At 40.1% G+C, this 24927-nt stretch overlaps 2 protein-coding genes across 13 annotated transcripts in view; one reads left to right on the forward strand and one right to left on the reverse strand.

The window, feature by feature from the left end:
- FAM126B (family with sequence similarity 126 member B) overlaps positions 1–24927 on the forward strand; it is a 59359-nt gene that overhangs the window by 1033 nt on the left and 33399 nt on the right. For 2 of the 10 annotated variants that reach the window (XM_048953185.1, XM_048953193.1), the window contains exons 1-2: positions 5052–5147; positions 24297–24401. The gene's annotated coding sequence lies outside the window, so the exon portion shown is untranslated. Of the gene's footprint in view, positions 1–5051; positions 5148–12034; positions 12164–14260; positions 14358–14434; positions 14596–22482; positions 22610–24296; positions 24402–24927 lie in introns of those variants that run through there. The other 8 variants (XM_048953192.1, XM_048953194.1, XM_048953187.1 and 5 more) reach the window with 7 other exon arrangements.
- On the reverse strand, positions 437–4854 carry NDUFB3 (NADH:ubiquinone oxidoreductase subunit B3). Of its 3 annotated transcripts, none has more exons than XM_048953253.1 (3): positions 4481–4705; positions 2018–2159; positions 437–1635 (listed from the first exon to the last, which is right to left on the reverse strand). In XM_048953253.1, exons 2-3 carry the CDS (start codon positions 2155–2157, stop codon positions 1479–1481), a joined length of 297 nt encoding a protein of 98 aa, XP_048809210.1. In that variant the 5' UTR covers positions 2158–2159; positions 4481–4705; the 3' UTR covers positions 437–1478. The 3 variants fall into 3 exon arrangements, with proteins under 3 accessions (XP_048809210.1, XP_048809209.1, XP_048809208.1); XM_048953252.1 differs by lacking the exon at positions 4481–4705 and adding an exon at positions 4730–4832 and having other exon boundaries at positions 446–1635; positions 2018–2225; XM_048953251.1 differs by lacking the exon at positions 4481–4705 and adding an exon at positions 4730–4854 and having other exon boundaries at positions 454–1635.

Here is a 24927-nt window from a genome sequence, read left to right on the forward strand (position 1 = left end):
CGACATAGAGGGAGACAAAAGTGAGCATTAGCTTTTGCAAATGTGTATGCTTTTTGGGAGTATCTAAGGGACAACATGGAAATTCTTGGTGCAGTGGATTTCACACAGTATGTTCTTGATTTGCCTTTTCACAGACTGATTGAACTGTGTGGAGATGTTTCAAAAAGACTTTAGGCAAAAAAAGGAGTTCAGTAAAGCTGTTGTGTGCCCTATGAACAGAGCTTTGAGCAATGTCATGCAGAGGTGTAAAGCTCCACTGAACACTACTGCTGCCCTCTCACATCAACAGATGGTTACTGGCTCTAAAAATAAAGGCCCATTGTAATTCCACTTTAAAATGTTGTGTACATATATGTTTTAAAGACACTTTTAAGCCATTTGGTAGGAGCTTCAATTTTATTTTAATAAACCTGCATCTGTGACATGGCTACCCCAAAAAACTTTCCACTTTATTCACAGTGGATGTACACTGTAATTATCTACTGGTATGTAGCATCAGTTTTGCTTTCTTTTTAGTGATAGGTACCCTATTATCTGAATTGAAAACGTAGTATAACTGCCTTTTCTTTCCTTACTGAGGGCATAACAAAGATATAAAATAGGATATCCAGACAGTGCTAATTCCTAGCTCTGCAAAGGCTCTTTTTTTACTATGTGCCCTCACCCCAGGCATCCAAAAAGCGCTCTAGGAAGAATAATGCAAAGAGAAATGATATATTTAAAAAATAGTATAAGAAAGCCGTATTAATGCAAAATTATAACTGGAATTGTATACCAGAAAAAACAACTGTTCTCTATTTTCAGTTTCTTTTATTTACACTCAAGTGTATTGGAGGTTATACTAAGATAAGGTACAGCTATTGCTGAATGAAATGTACACTACTTTGCTTAGTAAATGTGGTAGAAACATGAGTTTTAATTTCTGGATGTTACAAAGAACAGATTATGTTGGTGCACAGTATCTGTAACTTAGTGGATTCAATATGATTAAGCAAAAGGTTTGGTATTTTCACACACTTCTAGGCAGTTTTGGATACTTTTTAAAGCTTTAAGGTAGCATTTTTTTCTTACTGAAAGACAAAAGTGGATAAGTTATACTTTTAAAAAATAACTACTGCAGGATCCCTTACCTGCAATAACAGCTATTAAATCTGTAAGGAGTAAAATAGAATTTTTTGCTCAAAAGCATCACACTTTCTCAATTTCATTCAGTAGGATGTTGGCAGGATTTGAAAGAGCGGGGCTGCTTCCCTTTAAAAGATGGTACAGCAAGCCCAAGAGTATATATATTCCTTGTTTTCCTTCCCTAGACCGAAGTCAGGGAAATAGCTCTGGCTTCTCGATCCTTTTATAAAAGTGTAACAGAAGCAAGGCAACACGCTTTTACCTGTGATAGACTTTTATATGCACATTATAAGCACAGTGGGCAGCAGGCTTTTGTACATTTTAGTAGTGAAAAGAACTGTTATATTTGATCTTCAGTGATGTCCTCCATTCTTCTTTGGGGGAAACAGGGCATACTCAATGCCAAGAGCAACGACAAAAGCTGCAAATCCCCACTTGAGTCCCCTGGTAAAGACTTCTGTTAAAGTGGCAGGTTTTGCATAGCCACCCATGTACCTCCAGGCTTCATTACTAAAAGGAAAAGAAAACCAAAAGAATAAAACAGGATCAATGGAGCCAGTGTGATAAACATGGCAAAAGGTCTTCGGAAAAATGTTGAGTTTTTTTCTGGATATGCAGTGAGATGGTTACATTTCTATCATGTAGGCGTTCAAGTAACTGTAGCAGCTCTGAAGTCTTCATACCGGTACAGTTTACAGGAGATGCAAGTAACACTAATGTAGTATCAGACTCACTTCCCTAAACTAGTTACACAATTCTTACATCTTCTGATTTTACTCTGAAACCATGATTGAAGAGTACTTGAGCAAAGTTCATATAGTTCATAATGGGAGGGGGGGGGAGACTATGTTAAGCAACATATCAATACTACTTTTGAAGCTCCTGCACTTACCGAGCCCATGGATCCCTGAGACCCCGTTTGGCCAACCTCCTTTGGACCTCCTCAAGTGGAGTACCCTCTATCTTCCACTGCCTGTAGTCGGGCAGCTCTGTTCGGCCATGGCCATGGCCATGTTCACCTCCATGCCCCATACCTACAACCAAAGATGAATTTCAGTTCTCAGGGAGCATCAGCTTGTTCTCCAAACGCTCAGATGTACCTATAACCAGTACAGGAAGAGCAAGGTGGTTACAAAAAGTACTCCAAAACAGTAATGTTGCACACAAAGCAGTCTTCTGCTTTCTGATCAGTGCACCTTTGAAAAAAGTACTAGGAGACTTTATACTGCATTTCAGAAGCTGGTGATAAAGAAGCAAACTGTGCTAGATTTTTAAATTATTTTCCCATATATAACAACAGTTGGTATTTGGTCTGAAATCATACATGCTTACTTTAACGTGCCATATGTCTAAAGGCAAGAGTCTCCACATAAAACTATTTCCAAAGAAATAATAACATTATCTTATCTATGGAACAAAAAAAGAAATGGAATTTTTGCTAATAAAAAAAGACCATTAACACAGACCTTGAAATACACAGCATTAACATAACACAAACATTGCCCAGGAACAGAAGAATCTGTGTTATTAAACAACAGAAAATCACACGACCTAGGAAACTAAAATAATAATTCACCCAGGTTTGATATCATAGTGTTACACAAATATCTTTGATTAATGGTTTAAATACTCCACACTGTAGGTTTTGGTTTTTTTGATATGCCAGCTAAGAAACCACATTACAAGTTTTTCCTCATCTTAAGCCAGTAAAATATCCCTAATTGCATATTTAGAATTCGAAAATAGTGATGTGGCTTGAGAAGGAGAGACAACTTCACAACTACAAGTCACTTATACAATGTAAAAAAAGTAATCTCAAGTTAGTGACCTATGTACACACCTTTATTGAATATTATTATGCTTAAACCAGCACCCTCAAATAACTGGAATTCAAAGACGTGAAAACCTGTGAATTACCCAATTTAACTGAACCTACGTTTACTCTCCACAGTTTACTATCAAATTAAAAAGAAAAACAACAGAGGATAATCTAAATGTAAATATAAAAGAGTAGTGCATTACGTTAGATGTTAAAATTCTTATGGAATGGTAGCCTGTTAAAAACATTAATGCACATACAAACATATTAAAAACGGCAAAATAACTAGCTTTAAAGCATCCATAATAGCATTGGACACTTTATAGGTGAGCATTATATCATTGACTCATAAAATTGTAATACATCCAGCAGAAGGATAATCAGCTAAACTTCTCTCTGACAAAGCAATCTTGTTTCCTTGTACAAGGCAAATAAGCTGGAAGCCGTTAAAAAACACATTTCTTAAAGCATTACCTTCATTTATGCTGTAAGAAAATGGGTCATTTTCTTTAAATAGTAGGCAAGAGGTTTTTTTTGTTTTGGTATTTGCCTGAAGAGCTGCTATTTCTCGCTGTCACTAATAATGTTTTAAAACATAAGTTCTAAAATTTCAGGATGCAGTAAGTTTAAAGTCCGTAAAATTATTCTACTGGATGCAGGTACTACTACATTTGGAATTGTGTTGAACATTAAGAGGTTTTAGGGTTGTAGAATCACCAAGGTTGGAAAAGTCCAACCATCCACTTATCTCCAATATTGCCCATTAAACCATGTCCCTCAGTACAACATCTAAACATCTCTTCAACACCTCCAGGGTCGGTGACTCCACCACCTCCCTGCAGCCCATTGCAGGGCCTGACTGCTCTCTCAGAGAAGCATTTCCTAATCCCCAACCTGAATCTCCCCTGGCACAACTGAAGGCCATTCTCTCTAGTCCTACCACTACTTACATGGGAGAAGAGGCTGACCCCCACTTCAGCACAGCTTCCCTTCAGGCAGCTGTAGGGAGCGCTAAGGTCTCCCCTGGGCCTCTCCTTCTCCAGACCATTCCCCAGGGTTGCCTCTGAAAAAACCAACTCTGTACAACACTACAGCCTCTGTTTGTTTTGCATATTTCTAGTGTAATTACAGTTTTGTTCAGCAACTGCTTTAAAGTCTTTATTTCCGCAGTGTAGTAAGACTTATTTCAACATGAGTTTCCCATTTGAGCATGTATCTGGTAGCAAAGAGCAGCCCTTCATGCCCTAGTTTGTAGGAGAATTGTCTGCAATGAAACCGTGCCAAGGTGACAGCTTCAAAGCCTGCAGCTCTGTATGAGCCTTGGCTATGGGGGCCCAAAGGGATGGAGGAACATATCTGAACAAGATAACTAACACTGTTATTACCTGAAAAACATCTGCTCTTCAAATAAACAAATAAATAAGTTTTAAAAAGGAACACGCACAAAAAAAACCAGAAACAAAACAAAAACAACCATCTGTCTGTCTATAACCTTGCCACGCAAATCCACGACCTTGCTCTCCTATCAGTATTTACCTTCCCACCGGCAGGGTTACGAGCAGCCCCCCACTGCCCCACGCACCGGCAGCAAGCCGCAGTGCGGCATAGCCGGATGCCCTCTGCCCCGAGAAGGGCCGCGGCCCAGGGTCGGTGCAAATGGCGGCCTAACGGAACGCGACGGGCCGGGCGGCACGGCAGGGCACGGCGCAGGGCAGCCCCGCTCTCCCCGACTGAGTGGGCCGGGCCTGCCTCCTCCCCGCACTCCCCGCTCCAGGCGCTTAGTACCTGCCCGCTCCGCGACCCTCCGCCAGGACACCGCGGCTGCCCGGAAGCGGAAGTCGGCGGACGGAGCCGCTAACGGAAGCGCGGCTGGACACGAGCGTTCCGCGTAGCTTCTGTTCCGCTTTGTTCCCCCCTCTCTCCCAGCGCCACATACAGGTGGAAACTCTGAGGCTGCTCTCAGACCCCCGGTTCCCGCAGTGCTGCCGCCGCGGAGATTCACCGAGGCAGCTCACGGGCACGCGACGGCACCACCGGCCCGAGCGTGGGTGAGGGGGGATGATCTAAGGACGAGGAAGCGGACGATTGGAGGAGCCAATCGGCGTGGGGCTTGTTAGGGCGGGAACGGCCCAATGGGCGGGCGCGTTGTTGGGCTGCGGGCTGGCAGCGGCTGGAGGTGGCGGCAGCGGCGCTGGAGGAAAGGGTGAGGGGGTGTTGGCGGGAAGGGTGCGCGCCAGTACTGTGGGATGGTGAGGCTTGGATAGGAGCTGCAGCGAGGTCTTTCTCCTGCTTCCTTCTCTCCTCTCCTCTCCTCTCCTGGTACGGCCGTTGCCCGTCGGCTCTTGCGAGGACGGACGCCCGCAGGGTCTCCGTGTGCGGGGGCGCGAACCGCAGCTGCCTCTCGTTGAGGCGCGGAGCCTCCTCTCGGCCTCCTTTTCCTCTCAGGCGGCGGCTTCCAGGCACCCGATGGGCGACAGCGTCCCCGCACCCCGCGCTTATGTAAGCCTCGGGCCCGGCCGCCCCCGGCCCGGCCGCCGCCTGCCCCCGGGGCTGCTTTCGTCGGGGGAGGGAGAGCTGAAGCGGCCCGCTAGGCTGAGCTGGGGGGCCGTCAGCGGGTGCGTCCTGAGAGAGCACTGCTGTGTGTTTCCGTAGGAGAGGTGGGGAGATGGTGTGAAATCCTGCAGCTGAGCTGAAAGGTGACTGAAAGTTAAAGGTTTTCTCAAGACCTGCTTCTCCTGTGAAGCTGCTCCTTTCTTCTATTGAGTGCTCGACCCTGGAGCTTGGAGTTTTGCATGCCATTGATATATGATTATGGAGCATTGATTGTGTTGCTGGGTTTTTTTTTTTTTTTTTTTTTTTTTTTTTTTTTTTTTTTTGGTGTGTGTGTGTGTGTGTGTCTGTGTTCTTCAGACTGAGTATGTAGTACCATTTCTCTGGAAAGAAACTTGGAAGGACAGCCACTCAGTAACTTGGCCTTAAATCATTTCTTAATGCTGTGGTAATGCTGTTTCTTCGTAGCTGAATGCGAACTCTAGGTTATTCATTTCAGATATGCAGATAGGAATAAGAATAAATACTGGTTTATAGTGTGGTACTGGCGGAACATTGGGACTGACTGCAGGCTTGATTTCTTAATGCCTCATGAAAGCTTATTCTAGTTTCCAAGCTTTTACAGTGATATTAGGAGATCATGAGAAGCGTTCCAGAAAGAGTGCCATTATCGTGTTATTAACAGTGAAATTGTTCTAAATAGAGTGCCATCTGTTTAAACCAGACTGCCTCTGTCTGGTTTCAACACTGAATGTCTTTCCCTGTGAGGCAGTCTCTTAGATCCTATGTCAGGAGGGGAGAAGATGTGTTAGTTTTTCAGTGAAGTAGGGAGGTGAAATTGGGGATGGATTCTTTATTTGCTGAATACCAAGGTTTTCAGTTTCTGTTTCACCCATAATTACGTTCTGTCTGATACCTGTGAAATATTTCTTGTTTCTTATTGTGGTGGAAGGCTACAGAATATGTGTTCAGCATCAGTTTGCTGTGGAATGCTGATATTCTTCTCAGAATATGTTTTTTCAGTGAGCTGTGAACATGTTAGATACCAGGCAAGATGGTTCCCTTTTTTTGAAGGAAAAAAAAAATAATCTCCTAGATTTGTGTTTTATTTTGTTTGCTTGGTTTTTTTTTGTGCTTAAAAAAAAAAAAAAAAAAATTCATGGTGCTTTGCACTATAGCCTGGTGATCTATCTATGAAGCCATACTGATATTACGAGTCTATCAGCTTCAGTGTTCAGTGCTGATCACAGAAGATTGACTCTGTGGCACCCATAGTGATCAAATGGAGTTGTAGCAGAAGAGTACACTGCAAATGTCAGGATTGAACAAGGGTAGGGGGAAACAGCTGAACTAAGTACATGAAACCTCTTAATAGGACAAACTTCTTGCACTTTATAGATTTGCTCTGCAGTGAGGTTGCTTAACATCTTACTTTCTAAATTGCCTTGTATTTCAGCATGGACTTTTCTCTTTCCAAAATAAAAGATTGCAAATATGGGGGATGTGTTGTTGTAGTAATACAGGAAGCTTTTTTGAAGCTGTATTTTCACCAAATAAGTAAGTCTGTATGATTTTAAGTGGCCTTATGGCCTTGTTGTAGCCTGCTGTTTTTGAGAAGGAAACTTTGCCTTACTGAGTTACAATTTTTTTTTTTTTTAATGGACTGTAACAATAATATACACAAGGAGCTAAAATACAAGAAGTTTTCATCTTGTGTAGAACATACTGCATGTCCTTTGGGAAGAGAAGGTCATTGGGATTCTGTGTAAAAATAATCAGTGCTGTTTATGGTTTATTCAGTTGCTTTTTTTTTTTTTTTTTTTTTTACTATTTGTGGTGGTGATAATTTCTGAAAATTAAGGATTCTGGGATACGGTTACATTAACGTGTGCTTAGCCATGCTACTTATGGTTCATTGGGAATTCCTGCTTATGGTTACCAGGTTAGAGGAAGGTGGCAGGGCTTTCCTGAAAGCATTCAGAAACCTGTGTTTCCAGAAATTTTAGTCAGTGTATATTGTAACTTACCAGATGTGTTGCTGTTACTGTTCTTCTGTATGTGCACCAGTAGTACCAGTGATCTGTGTTTAGTGGTATGTTCTTCATGATTATTTTCTGGCTTAGAGAGCTGCAAGACTGACAACTTGAAGTACTCAATTTTGAGGGTGCTTCTGTTTTTGCTTTGGTTTACTATTTTAATACATATTTGAGCCACTTAAAGTGAAACACTGCATGTCTTCGTCCTGAAATTGCATATTACTTTCTCAGGCTTTGTGTCAGTAGTTAATTATACTTCACTAGAAGCCTGTTGTCATTTGAATGGTCAATCCTGTTTTAATTGCAATAATGATGAAAAGATCTTTCCTTAAGCTGCTTAGGTTTCTTTAGAATTTTTTTTTTTTTTTTCCTAAGAAATGCTGTGGAAGGTGGGGAAGCAAGTTATCTTCTCAAGCTGTGCTTGAGCTAAATTTTCTATGGGTTGTATCACAGTCTCAAACCACTGTTTCACCTCTATTTAGGAGAAGTGGTGTGCTGGAGCAACACTGTTCCTTTCTGTGTTTTTGGCAGAGATCATTTTTCATAGGAAGATCTATACTGCTGGGCTCATCTGCCATCCTATCCTGAAGCCCAGTAAAGCTCTTTGATCCTGGTATATGACAGAACCATTGTTTCAATCCTGCTTGTGCTGCACAGCTAAGCAGTAGTTGACAGCAGATGCTCTATTCTTGTGCTCTTTTCTAGGGAAGCATATTGGGTTACTCCTTAGGTCAGCTCTGCCAGTCCCTCTGTGGGGATGATGTTTTGTATGGCTTTTTATTCCATGGATGTATGGAATTTTTAAAAACTCTTGAGACCGTGTATTGTTTTGGAACCTACCACCGTTCTGGCAGCAAGCACCACTAGACTTCTTGTGTTGTGTGAATAAGTCATTCCTCTGTTCTGTTCTGAACTTGTTATCTGAGAACTTCATATGATACTCCCTGTTTTCTGCAGGAGAAGGAACGGAACTGCTTGGCTCTTTCCTGAGCAGACTGATATGAGTTCAGAATCAGGCTAATGTGTTCAGTCAAACACTGGTATGGGCATGAGAGTAATTTTAGATTTTGTTCCTTTATATTAACTTACGAACTAGTATTTGGCAATGAAGCTGGAGGCTTCCCCAGCTGACTCCTAGCGAAGGCCGCCTGCCATAGGAATTATTTTTTAGGTAGAAGTCTTGTGACTCTTGCAAAGAAAGTGATCTGAGCACGTGCAGTCATCATTCATAGCTTGACTTGCTGCTTCTGTCAGGTACTTTCATTTACGAATGGTACACTTACAGGGAGTAATTCTTATTTAATGCTGTTTTTCACTGTGTTTCCTTTGCAATTATTTCCTTATGATAGATAAAACTTCATGCAGATTTGTGTTCAAGGAAGCATTCGCTTCTGAGTTGTGTAGGCTTGTTCAGACATTTCAGGTAGGGTGTAAAGGAAGGGTGAAATAGAGACAAATGACTTCAGTAAAGATTTGTAGCAGTCATATATTATCTGAATAACCTGTTACCTTTTTCTGCCCCTTTCTTCTGTCACCTTATTTGGCAGAAATGTAGATCCATAAATAAAGGAATCATTGGATGGTTACGGTGGGAAGGGGCCTTGAGATCATATACATCAACTCCTTTGTTCAATACAGGGTCAGCTAGGACAGGTTCCTTAGATTTTTGAGTATCTCCAAAGGAAGAGGGTGTGCAACCTCTTTGGGTGACACGTCCTAGTGTTTAAATGCTCCCACCCTGCAGGAGTTTTTTCTGGATGCATATTGAAACATAAGAAAAATTCAGTTTCTTTGGATAGCAGGACAGTGTTCTGAGTTTGTGCTTGCGTCATTAACCGAAAATTAACTGTTGAAATAGTTGCATTTTTGTCTGTTCCTTTCCTAATAAGACAGATAGTTTTGTTGTTGTTGTTTTGTTTTATAATAATAATTATTTTTAAAAAAGCAACTTTAATCAGAGGACTTACTTCTGGGAGTGACTTTCCCTCTCCAATGGAATTCTGACCTTTTATTTTTAAATTTGGAATCCGGAGAGGCAGAAGGGCACCTCTGATGAAATAAAATATTGTTACGTGGTAGAACAGAAGTCTCTATTGGCAACAGTATGACAGAGAAGAGAAGGTAGAAACCTGGTTCAGGATCGGGTGCCGGGTAAGATAATGCACAGTTTGCAAACTGTTCCAACACGTGCTGCAGGTTATCAATAATTAATAGAAGTTTTGTGTTGTAAGAAGAATTGCAGTGTGGCTCTTAGTCATTCTTCTGTTAGCATAGTTTGCTCCCTTGGTATCGTTCTGTAGAGTAATATGAATGTTACACTTCCAATTTATGATCTTCCTTCCAAGTGGAAAAGAAAGAACCATAGATATTTGGAAGGAGATCTCACTGGGGTAGTCAACTAAAATGTCAGATGAATGTCTGTTGTAAATGCTGAACTCCCTTGTCTGTCTGTCTGTCTTTCTGTCTCCCGGAGTTGAATATTGGGCCTTGCCAAATCCCCTTGCTGCATAATACTGTTCAGCAGAGGTCCTGATGGATGCAGTTGCAACAGTTCAGCCCTGTTAAAGTTCCAGGAATGTTCTCTTCCTGCTTATTTTGGAAGGTCTTACTGCAGGACGGGGTGCTTATCAATAATATTATGTGCATACAATCAAGTTGGCTCACTGATATTTGCAGTCCAGAAATGTCAAGTCAGTGTTCTTCTGTGTAATCTCAGTAATCTGACTGCTCTTGCTATGCTTTTATTTTACTGTGATTCTTCAGTAAATAGAAATAGTTAGGTCGTCTTTATCAGTATTGTGTGTGGTTCATGAGTTCTTTAAATATTAGACACTACTATTCCAGAGAAATATTTCAGTGAGGTATGACATGGACATGTGTGCAGGCTGCATGACGGTGGTTTGCTGATTCATACAGGGCAATGCTGGAACATTTGGGATTTTTTTTTTTTTTCTATTTCCATTCTCTTTTTTTAGCAGTTTATGAACTTTCAAAAGTAGTATTAAGGGTCATCTTCCATTCTTCTGCCATGCCTTGGTAACTATTGAGGCTAGAGGGAATTATTCTATATGTTTCTGGAAGGACTGTAAGGTTTAAATGACTGTTCACATTTTTCATGGCCATTCAGTTGAGGTGATGATGTGTTGAAGGAGAATGAGGTGAAATATGTGCGAAATCTGTTCTCGGCCCACCCACAATTAATTTATTTCCTTATTTTCTCTTTCCATCTCCTCCTGTCTCCTTTGATTTTGAGCATACCCTGGGCTTGAGGAGAGGCTGGAGAGCAGCCCCCTGCATGTCTGCCTGTGTTCTTGCTGGGAATTGGACCGCAGAGTTGGAAACTCGATATACAAAAAAATCTGAAGATCCTCTTCAGTGAGGATTCTTCTTCACGCGACCCTCCTCGATATCTTAAGCACTCATTTGTGGAGAGCTGAGCATAAGCGGAGCAGATTTTGTTTCAGAGGTGGTTTAAGTTGATTTGTTCCCACCAGGTTTCTTTTGATTAAAAAAGGCACTGCATGGACAGGTATGTTTGAGACAGTTTTGCCTGTGCCTTCCTGCTTGTTTTTTGGACAGGTGAGACAAAGTGCATGCAAGCACTGGTCAGGGGCTCTGTGTGTGTAATTCAGACCTGTGGGAAGGATTTCTGGTCTCGAATTGGACTAATCTTGGGAAGTGGGTGGTTGTGAAAACAGTCATTTAAAATCAGTTGTTCCTGCATGTGAAGAAACAATTCTGTTAATTTGTGTTTTGTAATTAGAAAAGCAGCATCTGGGTAGAGCTGCTGTTCATTCTGTAGGCAGCTGGGCGCTGTGCTGTGCTATGTACAGCTGTATCATTTGCTGCAAGGATGATTTACACTACTTGGGGTTTATTTTGTTCTTTTTAGCCTGTGTCTCCTGTCTTGATTTACCTTTGTTATAAGCAGGCTTATGACAAGTGACTCCTTTGAAGACAGTTTGTGCAAGGCTGAGTTTGTAAGCTTTAACTCGGTTTCTAATTGCTATTAATACTCTCTTTTGTTGTGTGTGTAGTTGTGTTTTTTGTTTGTTTGTTTGTTTGTTTTCCCTTTAATTATTGAGTAACTGAATATAGTGAAGAAGGCTTAATGTCTGATGTGCTCTTGTCCATGGAGCTTCTCCCTTGGAAAGATGGCTGCTAGTAGTATTGCACTGGATTAGCATTTAATGTGCCATAGCTGTGCTGGCCTTTCCTACCTTGCACGTAACTTAATGAGTGATGTCAAACCTCTTGGTGTGTTTGGAGAGCAGCTTTCCAGGGCTTGCAGATGAAAATTCTTTATGCTTCTGCCTCTGCTGAAGTCAGTGCTAGATTTACATTTATTTCTATGGGGTTAAGGTCGCATTCTTAACTTTCCAGGCTTCTGTTGTATTTTATTTCGCTACAAATCTGTAAAACCAAATTTCAGCAGGCAAAACTAATGCCTGTGTTTGTAGATGGAGCTCAGTCTTGATAGTACAAATCTTTCTTTGTCCAACAGGAATTGTAGAAGAACCCTTCTACAAGGGGAGGAGTAGTCAATATCATTTCTAACTCTTCATATGCTAATAACAGCAGTGAGATAGACATGTAAATGGATTGGTACCAACCACGTGAGTGAAATTACACAGTAAGTTTTTGAGGCATCTGTTATTAACAGTGTGTCCTTTTGCATGGAAATGTCAACGTATCAAAGTATCTGACGAAGGCTTTATCCTAGCAAAAGTTCTTGTTTTTCTGCATGTGACAGTGGAGAACTTTCCATTGCTTTTTTTTTTTCCCTTTAAGATATTCAGCTGAGCCGGAACAGCATAGAGACATGAGCTAAATATGGGCGCAGAGGAGAGCGAGAGTTTAGATCTGCAATGGGAAAATGAGTAGTTCCTTACGTGTGAGCATTTTTAATGCTTTTTTTTCTTGAAGCTGCTTGCTTCTTGTTCTTGGCATAGAGCAGGTCTGAGTCAAAACTGCTGGTCTTCAAACTCTTCTTCTAGATTGTTAATTATGTGCCCATTCTGTTTAGTAAATTGTGTAACTGACAGAGCATGGTATGTGGTAAGCTGCTCTTGTCGATGATACCTCTGTGCAATAGTTGCAAATAGTAACATCCTTATGTTTCTGGAAGTTACTAAACTACATTGCTGGTAATTTCTCGGGTAGATAACGGAATGTGGTGCTGCTGTTGTCAGGCTTTGTGTGAGCTGTTCTCGTAATTGAATACATGTTAATGAACTGCAGCAGATAGCAACACAAACCTCTGCCGTGCCAGAGTAGTGGTGGCTTCATGAAAATCTGAAACAGCTCAGTGTGACCTTTGGAAACACAAGTAGGGGTGGGAGTCCTGGGGAGGAGGCTCAGTTGAACAAAGAAAAAAAAAGAAGTACCTGGAATGCTGAGGTAATTTAAGGGTTCATGACTGTATTTCTGGGCTGTTTTATTTCACAGAGGTTCTGTGACAGCATCCTTTCAGTCAGAAGTGTGGCTTGCATTTCCCAGCATGCAGGGTATCTAGAAGCAGGCTGCTGCCTCTTCTGTTTGCTTAGTTTTATACACTGCTGCATTTCATTTTGTCTGCTGCAATTCTTCAGCTTTGCCTTCACCCAGGTAACTGTAAACACCAGATCAGTTTGAGCAACTTCTGTTTACCTAGGGAAGAGGAGACTTCCTGGCTTCTTTTTTTTTTTTTTCTTAGGGGGATTTCTTTCATGGGTGAGGACTAAAGCAAGATTTTTCACTATCTTCTCACCAGAACCAATGTTAGAACTTGAGACAATCAAACTTGGAAAATGGTTTGCCCCGGCTGTTAGCTTTGTCTGCTCATCTGATTGCTGCAGTGCAGCCAGCTCAGACACAGCCTATAGTCCACAAATCTCCAAAGAACAGCTTGGAGAAATACGTCAGATCCCCTTTCTGTGTGGATATTGAGTTGACTGTTGATGCACACGGTAATCTGTGTGACCTGCTACTTCTCACCTGAAGTCTGCTTTTTCTGCATCAGTAGTGAAAAATACATCTGCAGTCATTCTTTGTGCGTACAAAAATAAAACTGTTGGATTCTTAGTCACTTCAGCCAGAGGAAAAGGAAAATGTGTTTGATACAGAATCGCAGATATGTCTGGGTGTTGAAGTCATTCAGATGGCAGCAGTATTACACATGCATACCTTTTGTTCCAGGAGTCACTGCATGAACTCTTTGCCTAGCAGTGCTTTTTTCCACCCTTTTGTATACGTGAAATACTTTTGCCCAGCTACAGGTCTGCTGTGGTTTTTTAGCAGTTAATTTTTACAGGTTACATGAAGAAAAATTACAAGGACTGCACCAGTAGTTTTCAGTTGTAGTTGGAGTTAAAATGTTGCCATTTTATACCTAGTTTTTTAATTTGTCAAGCTAGCTCAAATTTAAAGTCTAGAATGTAGAAGACAACCAACTAAACAAAAAACTGTCAATTCCATAATAATAATAAACCTTTACTTTCTTTTCCCTAGCTACTTCGGTATTTAATTGCATAAAACTGGTGATGCTCTGGCAGAAAAATAAATGTGCAACCATGGGATTTCACAACTGTTGTGCTCAAATTCCTAATCGGGTTAAGGTTTGTGCACAGATTCCAGGCTAAGTTAGGGGTCACTGGTTGGCACTGCTGCTGAAATGGGGCAGTCAGTGTTGTGCTGATTATCATAGGGTGCCCTCTGTCCTACCCACACACCTTTAGTTAGCAACATTTAATTAACCAAGTGCGCCAAGGTGGGTTTGGGTCTGTTTCGTCTGTGCCCTTCTTTTCTGAGTGGCTGTCAGTGCTGAAGACCAAAGCACTGGATTGGAGGTGAGAAAAACAGGAGGACGTTTAGAGAAATATAGGGAGGGGGATGGCTCTAGATGTTTATGTCCTCTGAAAAGCTAAGGTTTGAAATCTGCTGCAGAAAGCTGGAAAATGATCTGTTGGTCAGTGAGCATGCCACACTGCTTTTCTTGCCGGCTGCTGAAAAATGACTCTTTAGCACTGCTGTGTGCCATTTTAGTGAAGCATTTTGTAGGAGCAGCACCGTGTTTGGCTGCTGGAGGTACGTGTGGGTGTGACAGTCAACTGCTCATCTCTACCCAGGATGCTTCCATCGCTGTAACGTGTCAGAAGCTGTGTTTGCTAACTTCTTTTAATACGGAATTTTTGTCTTGTGAGAGGTGGGAGAAAGCAGTTAACAGATGTTAAATGAAGGATGCTATTGTGCTAATGAGGAAACCTTAATCACATTTTAGAGAGTTTTTATCTTTAGCAAATGTTGAGGTATTTCAAATTTGTATTCCATTGGGTAGATTGAGATGGACAAAAATATTTTTCCTGCATCATCCAGCTTTACGCAGGATTCTAGTAATAGTTATTGCTATTTCTGTGAACTATTGGGAAATTCTGCTTTAGCAATGTGTGTGGGCTTTGAACAGATTCGTAGATTGTGGTGATTATCTTTTTGTCTCCGTGAATGCAGGCGTTTCAGCTTTCTGAAATGCAAAATGTTGCAATTAGTAAATTCTGCGTATGCCTCGCATCTATGAGAAATGAAAAAGGCTTTTATTAGCATTTGCTTTTTTATTGCCTGAAAAATGTTTGAAATTAGAATCTTATTTTTTGGTTTTAATTATTCAGAATAGGCAGAGCAGATCAGGGAACAAAATAATTAAAATACAGTTACGAAACTCTTCTTAATACGTCAGTTGGATAGCTGGCAGGTAATGCAAAAAGCATGAGAGCTTTCTCTACCCTAAGTATGAAACTCCTGCTGTTCACTGATAAGAAATAATTATTGAATAATCGTCTTAAGTACCAATGTGCAGATAAGTGCAAGTACCAGGATCTGGGTTTGCATTTTATTCAGAACGGTTTTCTTGCATGCTGAAAGTGTCACACTTCCAGTGTGTGGGTTTCTTTTTGGTGCTGGTGTCCATGTGTGTGCAGCTGGTCAACCTTATGTTTCAGGAGGTTACTTCATGCTGTGCAGGTCTGCTGCCTGCGTGCCAGCAACCTCAGCAGTCCTAAACTTTCTGTCAAAGTTGCCCTTGAAACACCATCTGCATTTGTTTTCTGAAGCACAGTGTGGTATTAGAAGAGTACAATTCCTTACACCACAAGTGCAGAAACAAAAAATCTCAAGTGCCTGCTGCTTGCGTTTCAGTAAATACTCCTGATTGCTGTTGGCACCAATCCATAGGGAAGAAGTGCAGTGGGACATTTAAAAGACTTTCATTAAAGTCAGGCTCTGATTAATTTCTTTCTTTGCTGATGCATTTGAAGAAAATGAACTGAGTTTGCTGTATTGCCAATATAATTTTTTTCAAGAAGAAAATGGAAGGTCAGCAATAGTTAGTATTATTAAAAAACAAAACGAAACAAAAACAAACCCTAAAAACAAAGAAACCTGCCTTGTATGTACTGAGTGCATATTGAGTATTTCATGTGAATGGAGGAGGGCTGCTCTGAAAGTGACCCCTCCTATGTTATTCTGTTGTCCCACATTGTGGGATATTGGTACGGCTGTAGAGGTTGAACCTTTCCACCAGTATCCCATTGCTACTTTCAGAACAGAATAGAATTTCTGAAGGAAGTTCATTTTTGATTAATGTTGGAAAAAGCAGGAGTAAAACTCTGACATGTTTGCATTTAAGGCCATCTTTGGTCTTTTTCCAAAGGTAAGTTTACTCAGGAGACTTGAGGAAAAGAAAAACACAGTCCTACTAACTGCTTTTGAAGCTGGTTTTAATCAAGAAAGCCATTTAGTATTACAAACAAAGTCCCAGAGCTTCTCCGTCTATGGGTGAGGTTATGCAAAAAATGGCTTAAGTTTAGAACACGGAGTACTCAGTGAGGATTTCTGCTTTTTTTTTTTTTTTTTTTTCTTTTTTTTTTTAGGGGTGGATGGGAGAAGTTACTATGAGAAAATGTACATATGAAGTTGTAGAGCATTGTAAAATTCATTCCTCCCTCCGTACCAACCATAACTGGAAGAAGGAAGGGTACCCATGAAGCTGTGTGGATTTTTCAGTTAAACCTGTAGCTGTTAGTAATCTTGAAAGACCTCCTACCTTCTGGAAGTACATTAGGACAGTATTTAACAAAAACTTTATTTTGTTCAGGCCGTGAGTAGAAGATGTGCATAAAAACAGTAGTATGCAGTCATGCCCCTTTTCTCTATTTCACCATGACTCCTGTATGAAATTCAGCAATGGCTGATGTGGGGAATGCAGTGGTGTGTTTCAGTTGACATCACTGAGGCTTTGAGTGCTCGGCATTCCATCAGAAAAGCCCGTGGAAGTCCCATTCCCCCCTCTGCTCCTCTAGGTATTGATCTAGCTTAGATAAATGGAAAGCATTGTGGAAAGTCTTGCCTAACAGAGCACACAGAAGGTCTGGCTGGTTTAAGTCATGCTGGGTTTAAATTGCATTCCTAAAGACATTGCATGCAAAAATTTGCCTTAAAAAAGATAAGTTTCAGGTTTAAACCCAAGTAAATAAATAAACAAGTAGCCCTGGAATACTTTGTGCTCCTCACTATTAAAAAAAATGAATAAATGAGATGTTTCACACTAAGATGTGGACTCATCCTTTCTTCTGAGCAGTCAGTGTCTCATGTTCTAATGGTAGCTTGAGAGTAAAAGAGTAACAGCTGTGTAAACAACATGCATTGTGCTGAACTGGTCAGCAATGAAGATTAATAATTAAACTCATACCAAAGCAAAATAGGAAACTTCTGTAGATCTTGCACTAGTTTATGCTTACAAATGTTTTAGTTCTCGTCAAGTTATTTCTCAGGGGATTAACCTGTAGTTCCATGAGATAGGCTGCAGAATGGTCTCAGTAAGCTGAGCTTCAGTTTAATGAGGATTTTGAATACGGTGATTAAAAAGAGTTCAGTTTTCTGTAGAGGCATTGTTTCTTTGCCAGGTTTCCATGGAGGGGAGTCCAACAAAAAACAAACTTCAGTTCTGGAGGAATCTTGTTGAAGTTAATAGGGTTGGTCAATTAGGACAAGACAGTCACCTTAACCAGCTGGGTCAATTGCATGGATTGTTCATGTCAAAGTAGCAATTGATGGATCTATGTTGCACAGGATTTAGATAAGATCTTGTTTGTTTGTTTTAGACTGCATTTTTACTATGTCTGCTCTGCCTTTAGAGAACACTTCCTTGATGTAATTGACTTCATCAAGCAAAACTACGAACGAGGTGGTCAGGAAAGAAATTTGCATGAAATGTTTTCACATGCGAAGAGTTGCAGACAAACTGGCATGGGAAGAGTTACTGCATATGAGCTGATGCTAATAGAGAAGTCTATACGGTTTAGCATGGGGTCGGTTATCACACAGGGTCCTGACAGGAGGATTTAGTGTAGGATGACTATATCAAATAGTTTCTAAGGAAACTGCTGCTGAGAGGATGTACGAGGTAAAATTTCTATGGCAAGCCTACGTGTGTGTGTATATTTAAGTGAGTTCAATCTTCGTAATAGAAAAATTAATGTGTGTTGCTATATTTAAGAGTGCAGGATAATTCCTTTGGTGTGTTGTTGTCACCAAAATCACGTAGATGAAGTAGGATAGTATTGTCAATGTCTCTTTCCACAACCTGGATTGTCTTAACTCTTTTCTGCTACGTTCGTTGCATGAATTCCTAGGAGAGAGATGTAGCTACAAGTGCATAAGGTATGGCTGGTAGTTTTTATTTTTTCCTTTGAGTCTTTAGACTCACAGAGGCAAATAGAATTTATTTATTTATTTTTTTTCTCCAAAGTTACTTTTGCAGCTTTCCGTAACTGCTCTATGCAATACAGTGTGAATATCAGCTTATAGTTACGGGTTTTTTTTAAACTCTGCTATGAAATGCTGTATTAACCTGGATATTGCTAATGTGTCAAAGCAAGCATGGAATTCATGTATTGTCTGAGTGTTTTGAATGATTGAGGCTCGTCTAACAAGGCTGGCAGTGTAAATCCTACATGTAGAATACATCAGTGTTTATATTTTAATGTTGGAATGCATGTCTGTCAGCTAAGCTGAGAAATTACCTAAGAAGTGGAGTTGGAAGAGGGGCTCTGTCCAACAAAAAGAAGACTTGAGCTGATCGAAACTGTCCTGTGAACATTCTTCTTGCTGCCTTTATCCATCTTCCACCTTGTTGAATTGTTTCTGTGCTCTGTGCTATGGAGCTGTTACAACCAAGAGAGTCCTGCGCTGTTTCCAACACAGCAATGAGGTTGTGGTTCTCATTTGTTGATTATAACGGGCTTTGAATTTGGTTTTTGATGCCTTTATCAAAAGGGCAGCTTATATAATTGTCTGTTAAATATGACTGCTATAGAGTAGCCTATTTATGTAGGTGGGTTGAAGGCAATCATAATGCTATTTTTAGGTCTATTATAATCATACATACTCTTCAAAATCAATATGAGAAGTAATCCATGAAATTTTCTCATTGTAGAGGCCTGTGCTAATGGCATCAAACACTACCAAATTGGCAGTTCAGCTCCTCTTTGTAAAGGATGTTCTTGTTTCTTTTGGGATCATACTGTCCTTTTTCCATTGTGGAAATAAGAGCATTCTGTGGCTGTTCAGTACAGTCCAGCAGTCCAACAGCAGCTGGATGCAGATGCTCATAGGGGCATAGATGTTCAGAAGGAGATGCTCATAGAACTTTTTGTGAAGCAAATTGATTAAATACCAGCTCACACTGTTATGTTTTCTACTTTTTTCTTATTTATATTTTTAAGAAGTAATCACATAGAACAGGTATTGTAAATATTTATATAAAATCTCTTCTTGTTGCATTCATGGTACTTTATCATGAATCCCTGCTCATAGCGTAGGAAACCGTATACTGTTAGAAGCCTTAATTTTTTTTACCTTGTTATGTTCTAGTGTTTGTTTTGTATCATTCTCTTACAGAATTCCATTCTGCCTTCTCTGCCACTTAATTCTGAGTGCTTTTAAGGCATGGATTCTTTTTTTGTTTGAATTTGAAATTAATCCTACATCTTTAATTTCAGGTTAGAAGTTATTTTTCACTATCATTACCTTCATTACTTGCTTCTTAAACACTTTTGCCCAATATATGTAGGTTTTTTTCAGGTTTCTTGAATCAAATGTGGGCCAGTATTTCAAATAAGACCATGTTATCGATTTTGTGTGCTCTACTTATGTATTTTCAGTATTACTTTATACCACTTGTGTTGTTAAACAGCTCGAGTGTTTTTCCAGCTGCTTTTAAATTCCTCAGCAGATGTTTTCAGTAAGTAGTTGAATGTATTATCTGTTCTTTTCCATTCAGACTTTTCAACTTCTGCACTCGAGTAACTCTATGTGAGAAGTTCAAATTGGTTTCTGTTATCTGTATTTGTCAACGCGTTGCCTTGCTTCCTTTCTCAGGAGTTCAATATAGCTTTGTAGTGGGGGGAAGGAGGAATGGAGAGCGTTTGCTATTTAGTTCTGAAATTATTCTGAATCCAAGGAATTTAATGCTGATTTACTTCAGACTAATGGTGCTGTGTTGATGCTTTAAAAATCATTCTTTAAGTACACTTCTTTCCATGTTTAATAATGGATTATAATGGATTATATATATGAGAGGAGTAAATATATAGCTTGGAACAGCAAGCTGTATTGATATTTGTTTTCCTTTCTTCTAGGCCTACTATGAGACAGTAGTGTTCTCTTGCATAAGCGTCACTGGCGAGGGATCATAATGCTGGAAGCTTTGCTCTTGTTCAGATTTCTCCCTGCTCCAGATTTTCATTGCATAATCTTCTTGCCATAGACCTTGAGGCCAAAATACGCAGTTTTCTTATTCATCATGCAGCTGTGACTCAATTACATGCATTGTGACATCTAGCATATAAATGTCAAGAAATATGCTCATTTCTGAGATGCATGTCCTGTTTATGAAAATGTCCCCCTTTGTTTTGAAGCTAATATAAAATCCAGGTTCCTTTTAAAATAAGTAAAAACAACAGCAACAAGAACACCTACATGCTGCCTTTCCCGAATCTTCCACGCTTGAGTAGTCACATCTTCTTGGATGGCAGCAATTACTGGTATCTGCACTTCTGAAGATTATTTTCTTCTGCGTTGCTGGTGCCATTGGCTCTGATTACTTGAGTAATTGTTCTTCTGTTGCAAATAGATTGTGGTTAGTGTTTTAGTGGACCTGTAAGTAATGTAGTCAGAGTTGGCGCATTTTTGTTTCAAATGTAAGTGAAGCACGTGCTCTGTGATGACAGAAGTTGATTAAACTCTTTCTCATTTCCATCACAGTACAATTAAAAAGTTTTTCGGTAGTTACCTATGTGGATTCTTATTTTTAAGTTATTTGTGCACAGTATGAGCTAATTTGGAGAATGCTTTAGCTTAGTATAATGCTGTTTAGATCCCAGCTGTAATTGCAGAGATGACTTCCTTTGAGAGCAGAATGTTGTAGCTTCAGTGTTGAAGGTTCCAGGTCTGATGATTAAGAAGCCATAGTCTCATCCTGACTCTTTTTATGCTGAATAAACCAATTCAGGAGAAGATGATAACAACCATAAGTGCTTTTATGGGAAGCTTTTCAGTAATTAATTTTTATGTTTGGTTTTAGCATTGAGTGACTGTGTTCCCATCTAGAACTTTTCTGCTTTAATGGGATTTCAGACTTGCTTGTTTGTGTGGTATTAAAGGAATGTGAACAGTCAGTCTCTGTATCAAAACATTTGAGTGTATTCAGTTACTGCTGTTACTAACAACTGAATCTGTGATTAGTTGTTATGATTCCTGCTTAAGAACTTTTGAGTGATGGTAGGAGAAGAACTAGTTCTTTTAAAGTGAATATGTTTGCTTTGGGAGAGACGTGAACACTTTGGAAATGAAATTCAGTACTCTTAGTTGAGGCTGCGTACCTTTGAATAAATATGCACTGGATTTAATGCAGTTGAACCAGTTTATTTTAGAGACACACCCCCATGGTGTCTGATATATTTATTTTTCTGCAAATCTTAGATTGTGCACGGCAAGCCTAGAAGTGAATATAACTATGAGGCAGGCTTTACAGATACTGGTGTGAAAATCCCAAAGCATGTCTGCATGTCAGGTAGAGACAGCCACACAACTGCTCTGCATGTGTTCTTTTCTGGACAGTGGCAGAGTGTGCCTGGTGCAGCCTGGCTGGTGCCTGAGCAGAATGGGGAAGTTCCTGCTGCTCCACCAGGACAGCTTGGCTCTAGGCTGGGGACAGTGGGGGGAGGGATGGCCACCGGGCACTGAGCTTACGCTCATTGCTCGTGTAGGGAGTCAGAGCTGTAAATGTGTCCTGACTAACTTGAATTTTTGTACAAGTTCTTACAATTGTTTGTAACATCCAGGTCATTGGAAGGGAAAAGCTGGTTTGTCCTAAAGCTGAACTAGCATAGTAATCCTAGCTGAAACAGGTGTGGACTATGTCTGAAACAGCAGAACTGCTTGTCTGCATCCCTTTTAAGTCATATGAGCAAAGCAAGTCTTAACATCTGAAGATGTCTTCTGAGAGAAATGCAGATGTAGCTTTGGAGATACAAATGGTTTGTGTTTACATTTTCTTGCAAGTGTGTTGTGAGAGTGGCATGTAGATTAAGTGCTTTACATCCTGGGGTATAGTTTATATTATTAGTCTTCAATGTACACTGTTAAAAATGGTCTGAAAGGATCAGAACAACCAGCTGTATTTATTATATAAGAACCACTTTGAGGTAATGTAGGAAATTTTCAGTGAGTGAAAAAAGATAGACCATACAGTAGAAATGGCACAAAAAAAAAAAAAAAAAGTTATGTAAAGCTATTTTTTTCCCCATTCTTTTAAGACAAATAAATACACAAAACACGCTGTACTTTTATACTTAATGTAAAACTGTTAAAATCTTACCCTGTTGCATATAGAGTTTCATACTGACATTATTTTTGCAGGACATGGCATAAGCTCTGTTTCAGCAGTCACTTTCAAGACAGCTCCTGCCTTCAGGCAGCAGGCATGGCCGTGGTTGTAAAGCTGATGTACACTGAAATAGTTCCCCCAAACAGGGCTTGCTTAAAGGTCAGTTGTATGGTGCAAACTCTGGAGCAAAAGTATGTATGATACTGATGGGGAAGATGGACATTTCCTTTTTCATAGAATCTAGCCACTAGATGAGCTTAGACTATCATATGAGGTTGCACCTGAATTTTGACCCTTGCAAAGCTTACAAAGGTTTTCAGCTTAATGCGAGCTGTTTTGCAAAAAAGCTATTGTGGGATTTTCTGTTAGGCTAAATAGACATGGAATGATTCATGCAATGGTTTAGGTTAGAAGAGGCCCTAAAGACCATCTGGTTCGTACTTGTCTCTTGCAGGCAAGAACACCTTCCACTAGATCAGGTTGTCCAGGGCCCCAACCAACATGGTCTTGGATACTTCCCGTTATGGAACATCTACAGCTTCTCTGGGCAGCCTGTTCCAGTGTTTCACCACTCTCTAAGTAAAGAATTTCTTCCTAATATCCAATGTAAATATCCCGTCTTTTAGTTTAAAGCCACCTCCCTTTGTTCTATCACTACATTCCCTGATAAAGAGTTCCTTTCCAGATTTCTTGTAGGCTCCCTCTAAGTACTGGAAGGCCACAGTGTGTTCTCCCAGAAGCCTTCTGTTCTCCAGGCTGAACAACCCCAGTTCTCTGTCTCTTTCTAGGAGAGGTGCTCATCTGGCCTTCCTCGTATCTGTACTCTGAACTTACTCCAATGGTCCACAGCTTTCTTATGTTGAGGACCCCAGAGCTGACCACAGTACTTCTGATGAGGCCTCACAAGGGCACAGTAGAGGGGAACAATCACCTCCCTCACCCTGCTGGCCACCCCTCTTTTGATGCAGCCCAGAATCTGAATTACGTATGAATTGCAATTTAGTCTGAAAAGAAAGGCTAACAGGAAGTACCAATCTCTAGCTAGCATGGAAGACAAAACAGAGGAAGAAGGGAGACCTTTTTCATAGCTGGAAAGTAATTAATTGGAAAAGCAGTATGGAATGGAATATACTCATTGTTCATTTACTTTAGTTTTCTATTAGAGGTCTCTGGATACTGAAATCCTGTAATTTAGACTATGCTCATCTCTGTGCTCTTCACCTTTTGCTCAGCTTGAAGAGATCTTGCAGTGAAATGTGAATGTGAGCGTAATGTAAGATTTTTTTTGCAATGAAATTGGAGTTTTAGCTCTGTAGGGAATACGTATTAAGAGCAGTGGCAGTAAGGAAGAGTCCTTAATATATTCTAGTTATGATTTGGACCTTTTTAATAGGCATATGTTCTCCCAAGTCATAAAACTGATTCCATTCACTTTTTAGAAATGTCATTCTCTTTTCATTCATCTTGAATCTTTCTTGCACTGTTCTTTGTATGAAGTAATGTTTCAGTTTTCCTTTTGTATATGCTTGTACTACTGTAGCACTGAGGTGTAAAGGTTATCCACATAGGGAAGATGTCTAATAATTCAAGTAGGCAATCCTTCCTTTCTTTCCTCCTGTTCAAAAGTTGAGGGCTTGTTGTTGTCTTTTCTTTGGTTTTTGTTCTTAGGAACAAATTGCTTTGTTACAGGCAGGCCTACGTGTTTTTCACAGACTTGATAAAAAATGTTTCAAAAAAATTTTTAAAGACTGAAAAAAACATAGAATCATGTTTACACATTGCTGTTTCTTTATTGTATTTTTCCTTCCTTTGTGATAATCATTAATAATTTATTTTCATCTTTCAGGAAACAGGACAGTATTTGAAGGCTTGACAAATGCATCCCAGGCTGAAAAACTGCTGTGTTTCTCCTCCTCTTCCTCCTTTAGAGAACTGACTTCTTGAAAGAGAGGTAACGTTGGATGTTGCATTTTAGGTAGAATTTTTTTCCAGAGCAAGTAAGCTAAAATTGAAGTAAATGTGAACTTCTTCAGCTTTTCCTGTGATGTTTTAAATTAAGTTTTATCCCATTCTGATGTCTGGTATCTGTTCCTGTATCTATTGAAAATGATGTCTTCAGAAAACTGTTTGCAGAGAGATGTTTAGTTGTACTGTGTTATTTTATGGTATTATTTAGCAGTGCTTCTGTTAAAGTGAGTTGTCTGAGAGTTAATTGAATTGGAATTGCTCTATATTACATCTGAGTCTGATATCTCTTAGGATATTTAAACATGCTTTGGGAATTTAATGTTGTTCCTTAGTTACCGGGAGTTTGTATTCTCTGAAGGATTTGCTCACTGCCAAAGGCTGTGCTACACTGCGTGTGCAGCCTCATTTATACAAAGATGCCTGACATGCTTCCCCACACAATTCTGATATTGTATTTCATGTCATTTTCTATTTAAAAAGCACTGACCTGTTCTTAAATGCACTTCTTT

The sequence above is a fragment of the Lagopus muta genome, chromosome 8 (assembly GCF_023343835.1).
Source record: "Lagopus muta isolate bLagMut1 chromosome 8, bLagMut1 primary, whole genome shotgun sequence".
Classification (NCBI taxonomy): Eukaryota; Metazoa; Chordata; class Aves; order Galliformes; family Phasianidae; genus Lagopus; species Lagopus muta.